The sequence below is a fragment of the Castor canadensis genome, chromosome 2, assembly GCF_047511655.1.
Source record: "Castor canadensis chromosome 2, mCasCan1.hap1v2, whole genome shotgun sequence".
Classification (NCBI taxonomy): Eukaryota; Metazoa; Chordata; class Mammalia; order Rodentia; family Castoridae; genus Castor; species Castor canadensis.
This window is the reverse complement of record NC_133387.1, coordinates 104,675,306-104,687,938: the sequence shown is the minus strand read 5'-3', so window position 1 is coordinate 104,687,938 and position 12,633 is coordinate 104,675,306. Positions and strand designations below refer to the sequence as shown.

The 12,633-nt window shown below is 47.5% G+C and overlaps 1 protein-coding gene across 1 annotated transcript in view; it reads left to right on the top strand.

The window, feature by feature from the left end:
* The window catches only part of Adcy1 (adenylate cyclase 1), a 141,219-nt gene that overhangs the window by 65,023 nt on the left and 63,563 nt on the right, over positions 1-12,633 (top strand). Inside the window, exon 5 of the mRNA XM_020177063.2 lies at positions 5,239-5,366. Within this exon, the coding sequence (XP_020032652.2) occupies positions 5,239-5,366 (128 nt within the window). The remainder of the gene's footprint in view (positions 1-5,238; positions 5,367-12,633) is intronic.

Sequence of the window (12,633 nt, the reverse complement as noted above, 5' to 3'; positions counted from 1 at the left end):
TTTTCTTCCTGTGAAAAGACTTTCCTGGGCAGTTTGGGAGTGGGGCTCAGAGAACACCTCTTTACATCACTGTTTTCTTCTGCTGTAGATGCAGATGTCCCCCACAGAAGGAAGGACAGCTTTTCTGAGCTGCAAAAAAGCCATCTCACAATATGTGAAAGAAATAACATTTCTGGTGTCTTGCATTGAAACTTTTTACACAATTGCACTTGGTGGATACCTTAATGAGTTTCCTTTTAACAGGGTTCCTCATTTTTTTTGTTCCCCATCTTCTATGTTCCCTACCCCCTTCATCATCTCCTCTGAACTGAGAAATCTGGCCTAGACTTGACTGGCTGGTTCTTGGGTCTGGTTTTTGTTAGTACTTTCTCTGCAGGGGCTGTATGAATCCTTTTGCTTTTCCCCAGAGGGGACACTAGTGCCTTCCTCTTCCTGTCTGGTTAAGGTTAATGGTGGCTTGGGACCTTGCTAGTGTGACCTGCACCTCACCTGGCCCCCACCTGTACTGAACCCAAAGATCTTACAGCAGCTATCTTGTAAGCATCACCATGATTTCATATTTCTCTTGGGTTTGCAAAATGGTGGTTTTTATTTACATCATTTTTGGTCTGTTAGCTCATAATGTTTGAAAAAGAAGAGTGTTTACTCTCATCAGCTATTTAGTTATCCTCAAAAACAATAAATGTTTGACTCTTATTTATGAGTTTTCAAAATAATGAATCAGTGCCCCATTATGAATTTGTGGAATTTTAAAAATGTGATGGTCGGGTCCTCATGCTCACACCTATAATCCTAACTACATGGGATCTGAGATGGGGAAGATCAAAGTTCCAGGTTAAAAAAAGAGCTTCATCTAAGTGGAAAAAAAGCTAGGCGTGGTGGTACATGCCTGTCATCCCAGGACAGCTTTGGCAAAAAAATGAGACCCTGTCTCCAGAATAACCAGACCAAGAAAGGGCTGGAGGTGTGGCTCATGTTGCAGGTGAAATGCCCTGAATACTACCAGAAAAAAAAAAAAGGGAAGTGGATGTATGCTGATTCATTACCACCTTCTTTACTCTTGGTGTTCAGTTTCCCAGCATGTCAGTGGAGGCCCGTCTGGGTTGTCCCCTCAGCCCTGAGCAGTGAGATGGGAACAGTGAGATGGCTCTTGATTCAGATGCTTGGGCACTTTTCCAGATGCTCTAATTTCTTTTAGGGAAAAATGGTCTTTTACACCCATAATCTGGGTTGACCTTGGCTGTGGGGCTTTGCAAGTGACAGAGATACGAGTTTTTTTTTTTTTTTTTTTTAAACCACAGGTATAGATCGATATTTCCAATTCCCAGTTCACTCCCTTCACTTTTATATTTGTGTCTTTTACTTGATGTTGAAAATCCTAAGGACAAGTGCTATGGTTTGAGTGTGTCCCTCAAAGTTCCTGTGTTGGAAACTTAATCCCTAATTTAACATAGTTGGGATGTGGGGCAAATTAAGAGATGATTAGGTCAGGGGGGCTCAGCCCTTAGGAATGGATTAAGGTTATTATTGTGAGAGTAGGTTGCTACAAAAGCAAGTTCAGTTCCAGCCTCTCTTGCCGTCTCTCTGTCACATGCTCTTTTGTTCTTTTGCCTTCCATCATGGGAGCTCAAAGCCAAACATAAGCTTCTCAACCTTGGACTTCCCAGCCTCCAGCATTGTAAGAAACAAACCTCTGCTCTTTATAAATTACCCAGTCTCAGCTATTCTGTTGGGGTAACCCCACACAAATGAAGACAGGCAGGAATAGTACTTGTTCTATATGTAGTAAGCTCAAAATAACATGGCTAATGTCATCAACAAGGGTAAAACTACTGGGCTCATTTTTTTTTTATTTTCTTTATTCATATGGGCATACAATGATTGGGTCATTACTCCCCCCCTTCCCCCGCCCCCTCCCTTTCCCTCCACCCCCTCCCTCTTGCCCCCACCCCCTCACTTCCAAGCAGATACTGTTTTGCCCTTATTTCTAATTTTGTTGTAGAGAGAGTATAGCAATAATAGGAAGGAACAAGGGTTTTTGCTGGTTGAGATAAGGATAGCTATACAGGGAGTTGACTCGCATTGATTTCCTGTGCATGTGTGTTACCTTCTAGGTTAATTCTTCTTGATCTAACCTTTTCTCTAGTTCCTGGTCCCCTTCTCCTATTGGCCTCAGTTGCTTTAAAGTTTCTGAATTAGTTCCTTTGCATTGAAGCCATCAAATGCTATCTTTTTTTGGGGGGGGGTTACCTACCTATCCTCATACCTCCCTTGTGTGCACTTGCCTTATCATGTAACCAAAGTCCTATCCCCTTGTTGTGGTTTGGGCTCATTTTTAATATAACTTTTTGTTGTTGTTGACACTAGGATTTGAACTCAGGGCCTCATACTTGCTAGGTAGGTGCTCTACCATTTGAGCCATTCTGCCAGCCCTTTCTTGTTTTGGGTATTTTTGAGATAGGGTCTTGTGAACTATTTCCCCAGGCTGGCCTTGAACTTTGATCCCGATCACTGCCTCCTGAGTAGCTGGGATTACAGGTGTGAGCCACTGGCGCTGCCATTTTTAATGTATCTTAATGTGATTTTAATCTTCAGATTATATTCTACCAAATCTACAGTGAAATGTGTATTTTTACATCCTTTGGAATCACGCTTCTTTGTGTGGTCAGTCTGCCCATGTGGGAACAGATAGATTTTTGGTTTGGATTTTTAGGCATCACTTTTCAATTTAATTTTGCTTTTTGGATACATAAAATATTTTCAGGGTCCAGTTCCACAGTGAGATACTCCTAGGTAGACATATGAGATGGCTACCCTGCCCCTCTCCTTCTTCCCATCTGGGGAGTTGAACATTTGTGCTGGGTTTCACTTTGCCCCTCTTTCATTCAGTTCTGATCCTAGGAGCGAATGCAGACATGAAAGTACTTTCTGGAGCCGGGGCGGGGGGGGGGGGGGGGGGGGACGGGGCGGGTGGCGCTAGTGGCTCACACCTGCCATTCCAGCTATGTAGGAGGCTGAGATGGGAAGGATTCTGTTTCCAGGCTAGCTGGGGCAAAAAGTTAGCAAGATCCCATCTTAATGGAAATAGTCGAGTGTGGTGGTGCATGCTTGTCACCCAGCTACTTCAGGAAGTACAGGAGAATCGATTGTGAGAACTTTAAGTAGGAATATTCCAGTCCAGGCCAGCCTGGGCAAAAAGTAAGACCCTATCTCCAGAATAACCAGAGCAAAAAGAGCTGGAGGAGTGGCTCAAGTGGTAGAGTACCTGCTTAGCAAGCACAAAGCTCTTACTGTCAAAAAAAAGAAGAAAGTTTCAGAAGTGTTCCCCTGATGACAGAGCAGGCTGTCTCCCTCTGTCTGTCCTTCCTGAAACTGGACAGACCTCTGGGGACCACAGCCAGGGACCCATCCCTGTGGATTGGCAGATGTCTGCAGAGGCCTTGGGTGCCTCTCTACCCTTCACGTGCCACCCCTGTTATATGTGCACACTCCTAGTAGTCATTCACACTGCTGTGTGAAATAGAGTTTTCTAAAATTTCCTCTTTCATTTTTCCCACTGATAGACACACACTCAATATTACAAAATTAACAGACTTGGTTTTTTTAATGCAGTCAGCTGGCTGCAAGAACTGGATTAATTTAGGTTTGCCCTCCTCACCTTTTCCTCCCCACCAGGGCTTTGGTGCTCCATGTCTAGGACTTGTCTGCTATCTCAGAATTGAGGTACACTTTGGGGGGCGTCCCCATGTGGTACTCTGGTCTCTTTAGACTCCATTGTCTTGGACTGACCCTGGCAGGGTTTGAAGCATCCTAGGGTTCTAGAATCAGCAGCAGTTATCCTGCCCATGAACCATTTGGTTCTTTCTAGACTTACAAAATGGTGGGTCTTAATTTTGTCCCTTCTGCATGGAATCAAAGCCTTCTTGACAACCCTCCCCACAACCAGCCTTCCCAGCATGCTGTGACCTGCTGGGGCCAGGCAGAGTCAAGATATGCTGATGGTGGTGGTGATGGTGGTGGGAGGAGGAAGGCCCTGTGGCCTAGACCCATAGGTCTGGTTGTGGCTACCCACTCAGGAAGGTCCAAGGCTGGTTTAGACTCTGTCTTCCATCTGGCCAAGCATGAGGCCTTCCTACCTGGATTCTCCCAGCACTGTCATCCCTTCCAGATGTGGAAGAGAGAGGGCAGCTCTGGTCCCTGAGGGAGGGGGGGCAGCTGAACGCCTCTTAGAACTCCTCCTGCTCTCCTCTTCTACTTTCTTCTCTGTGGATCACAGAGCCAGCCAGACATTATAAACTCTCCCTGCTGTACTTCCTGCAGCCACTCAAGGCAGAACCTCTCCATGTTCTGAACATCTAAAAGCACGGTCAAACATCTTTTTTGATCTCTTAAGTGTGTGGAAAAAAACCCAGGATCTTTGAGGTAAAAAATAAAACAAAGCAATATATGTATTAGTATTTGTTTTAGACTGTGTTCACTGGGGCTGGCATGATGACCAGGTATGAAAGTGATGTCAGGAGGAGCCTAGGCTTCAAATATCAGGACCAATGATTCATGTGTGACCCTGGTGAACTGGAATTGTGACCCCATATGCATTGTTGACCCGGTTCCAGGCTGGGGATTGCTATTTTAGAACAGTTGTTTAGGTGATTTCTTCAGAATCACATGGACCTTGTCTGCCTGCAAGCACTTGCTGTATGGATGTGTGTCCATGGGTCACAGGTCTAGAGGTCTTTGCCATCAATCCTTGTTCAGATGGGGGTTCTCCCTCTGCACACACCTTGGTGGTATCATGCAGGAATGGTCACACTTGTCATTCCCCTGGGCATCTCTTGATCCTTCATCACTTGAGTGCCATTTATCGTCCTCCAAACAGCTTCTATAGGGATTGTAGTCAGAGATTCAGTCCTATCCTGACTCTGCTTTTCTGTGGAGGCACTGTATGAATTCAGTGGGTTGGGGCCAATTCCCCACAGAGGTGGCCTTGCACTTGGACCTAGAATTGGCCAAATAGAGAGCAAGGGTGGGGGGAATGGACACCCCAACTAGAAAGAGGTGTGGGTAAGGGTATTGGGGATGGTGAGCCTGGCCTTGGCCATCATCCTGAGGCCATGTAGAGACATGGTAAGTTGTCCACTTGTTCAGTGGTCTCTAGTGGGCTTGTAGAGGAATAAGGCCGAGTTGCCAGGCAGCAGCAATGCTTCCCTGACTGACCATGTGTGCTTTGCCTCCCTGAAGGAGAACCACTGCCGTCGGATCAAGATCCTGGGAGACTGCTACTACTGTGTGTCGGGCCTCACCCAGCCCAAGACTGACCATGCCCACTGCTGCGTGGAGATGGGGCTGGACATGATTGATACCATCACGTAAGTGCCGGGCCATCTGGAGGGCTGCCCAGGGCTGTAGAGGCCCAGGCAGCAGCAGTAGGAGGAAGAGGAGGAGGAGGGTGCTGGGTCAGGGGGTCCCCCTGGAGTTGGGAAGTGATGTGTCAGTGAAACCCCTTCCTTACAGTTTGTGATATATTTTTGCTGTAGGAATCCTGTGTATTGTCAGGTCTGTCTGAGAGGTGCAAAACCAAATTATTTTTATAATGGAGTTGGATAAACCATTCAGAGAGGGTTGGCCCAAGTCCAGCTGAATTCCACTTACAAGGCAATGAGTGTGTGCGTCTTCTTCCAAGGCAGGTGATGGCCTCAGGTGCTGGGGGAGTCCCTAGGGAATGGAATGGTGGCACATCTATGAGGCCTAGCCTGCCCTTTCTTGGTCAACCTTGGTGCAAATCAGAAATGGGGACAGAGATACTCTCATCAAGTTAGATGTGTGTAGCTGCAGATTGACGGATGGATGTAGGGTGGATCCAAACTCAAGACATCTCAGAACATGGTGGCCTGGGGGTAGGTTCCAGTGAGATGGGTTCTCAGGGACTGATGTGAGGATTCACACTTGGAATGGACAGTAACAGCACAAGAATGAATGGGGGACATGGTGTGACATAGCTGCCAGGGGAAAGAACACACTTGAATGTCCCCATGATCAAGGCTGTGGAGATAGATGAGTGAGCCCCCAACTCTGTGTGTGTGGCCTCAGCTGCTGTGGCCCACACCCAGGCACTGTCCCTGAAGAGTATGACAGAAAAGGCCTGAGGACAGAGCCAGGGCTGCAAATCTGAGCCCTGATTGCAGGGCAGGGGTCCTCTAATATGGTCGGGGCTGTGCTGTAGGACAGGAAGTGGAAAAGTCCCCTTGTGACTCCCATAAAGAGCCAAGTCTAAGAGCCACTGCCCTGGAGAAAAGCAGACAGTGCAGAAGTGCTGGGCTGGATACCTGGGAACAAGGGAGGGAGGAAGGGAAGAAAGGAGGGAGAGAGAGGAAGAGAGGGAGGAAATGAGGGAGGAAGGAAGGAGAAAGAGAAAGGGAAAGAGGGAGGGAAGAAGGGAGTGAGGGAGGGGAGGAAGGAGGGAAGGAGGGAGAGAAGAAGGGAAAGAAGAGGAAGGAAGGAGTCCTGGCTTGGAGAAGACTCAGAAGGCAATGACTGTCTTCTCTTCCAGGAAGGATGTCATGTCATACATCACATGTAATAGCACACACCATATCATATGCCACACACCATGTCACCTACATCCTGTCACAGCATATCAGATATCACGTCATCACAGAGTATAATCTTCATTATGTATCTTGTATCACATCATATGTCATGTTATGTCACATCCTGTATCATCTAATCTATTACATCACAGTTCATGTCATAGGGGATATCATATCATACCAGGTCACATTGCATCATGCCATGTATCATATATTATATATGATACATGTCACATTGTACCACCATAATCATGTTATATGTGACATCACACCATCATACAGCTATCAACCCCCAAGTCTGTTTACTCACTGCCCAACAAGGGCTCAGTGGATCCAGAACAGATTGTTGGGGCAAAGGAAAAGAAGTTTTAGGTAAGCTGATGCTGGGTATGAGTCCTGAAAGATCACCAGCTCACAGATCTAGGCTCCTCTTAGCTTTGGGCAGGGAAAGAAAGGAGGTTGGGTTAAGACCTGATTGATGAAGCCTGGTAGGGGGTGATGTGTGGATTTGTACAGTCACCAGGTAACTTATGTGAGTCACAAGGCCGCATAGGCAGGGAGGGCACCCCTGTCCATCTAGAAGTGTCAATGCCACCAGTAGATGGTGGTGCTGTGTTCTCTTTCAACCAGAAGCAAGGCTACAAACCATGTTACACTGTGTGGTGTGTCACATGCTGTCACATCACAGATGATATCACATATATATAGATCACGTACCACCCCAGCTCTTCCGTGTGATCTCCTTGAGGTAGAATGAGGCTTTGTCGGTGGAAGCTATAAGGGCACACAGGTCAGTTCATTCATTTGAGAAATATTCATGACCCCTGTTCCATGCCACCCAGGTAGATGCAAGTGAAGTTAGGCCAGTGGTCTGGCTGGCCAGGTGAAGCAGAAGGCCTTGTGCCTATGCAAGAGGGTGGCCTTGTTCCCCTGCAAGAGGGTGGCCTTGTTCCCCTGCAGGTGGACGGCCTTGTGCCTCTGCATGTGAGTGGTCTTGTGTCCCTGTAGGTAGGTGTCCTTGGGTCCCTGCAGGGGTTCCTTGGCAGCCACTGGTACCCGCCTGGCTGAGACTCACCTCTCACATGGTGCTCTGGCCTCAGGTGATAACCTTTCCTTTCACTCCTGTCTCTGTCTTGCTTTCTTGGCACTTGTGTGCATGCTGAATAATTTCCTGGTCGCTGCCCAGGAAACCCTGTATCTGTCCAGCAGAGCTGCAACCCCTTCACTCTGCCCTTCTTGCTCTGCTCCACGGTCCCCTTGCTCCACAAAGTGGACCCCTTGGCCGTCTGCCCGCCTGCATCTCACCAGCAGCTATCTGCCTCCTTGTCTCTGGTCTTGCCCTTGAGGCTGCTGTGACTGACCTGGGATTGTTTGCATCTTCCTATGTCTTTTGGGGCTGCTGTCAGCTTTGAGCTCCCGATACCCGAACTCCCAGGACAGAAGGGATCCCCACAGACCTGGAGTCTCTGTCTGGGCCTGAGTTCCTGGTTCTGAGCAGGAAGGAAAGTCTCACCAAGAACCCAAGCTCAGAAAATGGCTTCCTGCCCAACAAACCCCTCCTCCTCCTAGGATTGTCACAGAACCAAGGGCCATCAGAGTGAGCTCTTGAGGCTGACCTCCTGGCTTCCAGGAAAGGCCACTCCTGGCAACTTGCGTCCTTCCTTGTCAACCATTCCAGGCTGCGTGTACTCTGGATGCATGATTTCTGTAGAAAACAGTTCTCCAGCCAACTGTCACACACACACACACACACACACACACACACACACACACACACAGGACAGGACAGAATATATTTATCAGATACAAAGGTGTGTCCAGACACAGGAAGATATTTGTGTGTGTTTTTTTTGCCCTCTGAGCTTAGAGTGGAGAATATTTGGGGATTTTTGAAACACAAGAGTTCCTTGAGAAGAACTCAGGAAAACAAGCAATGTGACCAGAGCTCAGGTGTCTGCAGGGCTTCATGCTGGTCCTTGCTGGCCATGTCCCTTGCAGTCTGAGGCCTGGACTCTCAGCTTCACTTTCTTCTCTCTGGAGCTGCTTCTGTTCTAGGAAGCCCTTCCCATCTCAGAGGAATAAGCCAGGCCTCAAGGAGCTAGATTCTGCAGGTTATGGACTGACCTCTTTCAAAAGGGCCCAAGGTGGTGGACTCTGCTGGGTGATCAGGGAAGAGATGGAGCCACAGAGAAGTCCATTCTGACAGAGGAAATCTGGAGACACAAAGGGCCAGTCTGGCTGGTGGAAGATTCTGGAAGCATCTCATACAGACTTCTTGGGTTCAGGGGATGCTCTGATGGAGTGGGTGAGGTAGGGAAACCACTTGTCCCCACCCCTGGGAGCTGGGGTTCCATTTTCAGTTCTCTCTGGCTGAGGCTTCCCTGGCAGCATGGACAGCAGGGTCACTTGCTGCTGAAAACTTGACAATCCATTCTTGTATTTGTGTACATTGTACACATTGATGGACTTCTGAAACGCCAGGGCATGGACCCAAGGGGAAAGAAAGAATGAACTGTTAAAGAAGCAGGTGTGGCAGGGTACAGCCAGACTGGTACCTGACTTCTCAGCTGACTGGGGGGGTGGAGGGGAGGACAAGATGGTTTCCTTGTCAAGCCTGTGAGTAACAATCTTGTGTTACTTTATAGATTGTTTGTTCCTATGGGGGAAAAAAGAATGGAAATGTCCACCATGTTTTCCTGTGAGAACCTTTAAACCCAGGCCTGTCGTCATGTCACTGTTCACTGTGATCATTTGGGAACTTGTGGGCATTGTTTGTCTAAGACTCACTAGCATAGACAGCTCCAGAGTAAACCCCACGGAGTGGCAGTGAAGCCCCCTGAAACAGGTGAGGTGTATTGGTCAGCTTCCCATGACTGAGGCAAATACCTGAGCAACGAGGAAAAGTTTGTCACTCATTGTTTCAGTCCATGGTCTTTTGGCTCTGTTGCTTTCAGGTCTATGGTGAGGCAAAACATCATGAGAGGAGACATGGGGGAGCAAAGATGCTTACCTTATAGCATCCAGGGAGCAACAGGGGAGAGAAAGAGAGGCCAGGGTCCCGATGTTGCCTTCACAGGCACACCCCCAGGGACCTCACTTCTTTCCACGTGGCTACATGTACATTTAGGTGACCCAGCGCATGGGCCTCTGGGGGACATTTCTCATCCAAACCATATCAGCAAGGTATCTCCTTGACAAAGACAAGAAGAAGGTTTACTTCATAGTGGAGTCCTGGACCCTTCCCCTCTTCGTCCACTTGTGGCTCAGAACCTGACCCTGTAGGAGTCTCAGTGTCCCTATGTTCCAGGTTGAGAACTTGCAATTTTGTAGGTAGGGAAACTGAGGCCCAGAGGGGAGGAGAGGAGACTAAGTTGAGGTCATGACTTTGAACGTACGCAGTTAAAACCATTCTACCTGGCTGGGGTGGGGCTGGACACTGCTGTAGACATGTGTGTTGTTACCATTGCTAGAAAATTCTGCCTAGGTAATAGTAAGGTGGCAATAATGTGTGTTTTTTTCTGTTGTGTGCACAACTGCACCCAATGCTTGGAAAATTATGGCAGAAGGGAGAAAGCTTGGTAGGTGTTCGTTGGACTCATGACCAAAAGTACACCTCTGTCCTTTCATTTTGGAGTCACAGTGTAATCATGATTAGGTTTTGGCTCTAATAGAGTTTATTTATAAGAAGGGGCAGGCAGGGGTCCCCTGTGCTGTGGGGTAGGCTGCTTCCTTGTTTCCAACCCTGTTGAGGTTCAGCACCGAAGGCCAAGGTGAGGGCTGCAGTGAGCCAGAGTCTGGCTTTTTTCCTGCATATAAAATACTTGATGGGCTAGTGGAGTGACTCAAGTGGTAGAGTGCCTACCTAGCAAGTATGAGGCCCTGAGCTCAAACCCCAGTGCCATCAAATAAAATAAAATAAAATAAATAAAATAAAATACTTGAGATAAATAAGCAAATTTAGATCAATAAAGTCAAAATGACAGTGGAAATTCTGGTTCCTTGGAAATGAAATTGGAGGTTTTATTGGATTTAGGTAAAGCCAGCTTGGTTGTTCCAGTTATAAGTGACAACGTGGAGGCTCTTCAGGACAGCACTGGATGTACCATTTCTTTTCTTTTTTATATTTTTTTATTAGGATATATTCATTGTACAGGAGGCTGCATGTTTTCTCTCATATGTGGAAGACAGAGCCAAAAGATAAACATATACACAAAAACAAGCATGACCATGTACAAACTTGTATGTAGAACATGTTTGTAATAGTGAAATTGCTCCATGGAACTTGGGGAGGAGGGAAAGGAAAAGAGAGTGATAGAGCATCAGTAATATTATAAAACATCACATCTGTGCAGGTAGAGGATACAAAGATGTGTATTGAAAGCTGCTGAAAAATAGGGGATGGGGGGTAAAGGGGTAAGGGAGAGTAATGGAAGGGGTTGAATGGACCAAAGTAAAGTAGACTCACAGTGGGGATACAACTTAGGTATAATGAAAGACAGGACTGTAAAATAGGTACAGTGTGTGTTGGGAGGGTACTTGTGGGAGAGGGAGGGGGAATGGAGGAGATGAAGGTGAGGGAATATGGTGGATGGACTTCATATACTTATGTGAAATAGAACAGAGGAACCTCTTGCAATTGCTTGAAGTGGGGTGGGGCGGGGGTGGTAAAGGGGAGAGATGTTGGGGACGGTTTCTATAGAGAGCAATTCTCTAACCAGCCACAGAGCTGATGGTGTCACTGTTGACACATTGGAGGGAGAACCTGCTGGGAAAGACTGAAGGTGAAGAGTGTTGTAGACAGTGGCTGGTGACAGACACCTGGGGCATCATGGACTTGGTTAGAGGCTAGCCATGGCAATGCTTACAGGGACCCTGAAGGGCTGCTTTGTGGGGGTGTTTTAGAGGATTTGGGAATAGGGGTGGACATGAGTGCCCACAGCTGCCATGCTGTCTACCCCAATATGACTGTAGAAGTCTAAAAGCTGAAAGCCCATGGGAACACCATTGGTACATTTCATCATCTACATTTTCTCACAGTATTTTCTTTGTGAGTCTTGAACTTGAATACAAGTTTTAACCCTAGGATTTGTCTCAGTGTCTCTTATTAGAGATTAGCAATTTACTAGGGAAAGACAACATGAAAGATTCCATTCAGAATGCATAAAATATAGGTCTCAAAGATGTAGCAACTGTCTAACCTCCAACTTCTGTTACTGGAGCTGAACTTGCAGTAGGACTTCCAGGACCCTGACTTGGATGTATCTTGTTCTACCATCTTGTATCCTCAAACACACAGCAGCTGTCTTGGAGGCTACTGGGCCCTCTGTGTCCTGGTGTTTTGGGGGGCAGTGATGGCAGAGATGCTCCTGTTTGTAAGATGAGCTCAGGAGGGGTTGGGGGTGGGGTTGGTATGGAAGCGGGACGATGTACAAAGCAGGTGCTTATTTAGCTGTGGCTGGATCTCCAGTATGAGAGTGGGGTGGGAATTCTGTGAAGTGAAGTCCAGGGGAAGGGGAGCCAGACATGGTCTTCTCAGGTGGGGCGCAATCAGTCCACACACGCCGTGTTATTACTGACAAATGTGGTATACAGAGGCCTTCGGAGTAGGACCGCAGGGTGGAGCGGGGAGTGGGGGTCAGGGCACAGTGAGGGTTGAGCTGGGTTTTTGGTCACCCCCAACAGTGACAAGGAGTGGACTGTGCTTTCCAGAGTCCTTTTTGCAGCCTCCATGGGAATTTTCACATTTAATTCAATAGAACGAGTTAGCAGAAAGTTGGCCGCTCTCTTCTGCATTGGGGTGCACTTGGATAGTGCAGTTAATTTCAGAGATGGTCAGAGTTAGTGTAGGCAGAGCCTGGTTTACATGCAAGGAAATAGGCTAAGACACTGGCAGTGGCATGTCCAAAATTGACTGGACACTATACTCCAAAGCCCCTTCCCTTGGCGACAAGACTTGTGTGCGTTTGGAGGCCCTGGGCTCATTTCCCTTTGGGCACTTCCCTGAGTTGGGAGGTGGAGAAGGACGCAATGGAGGGCTCCACAGAGC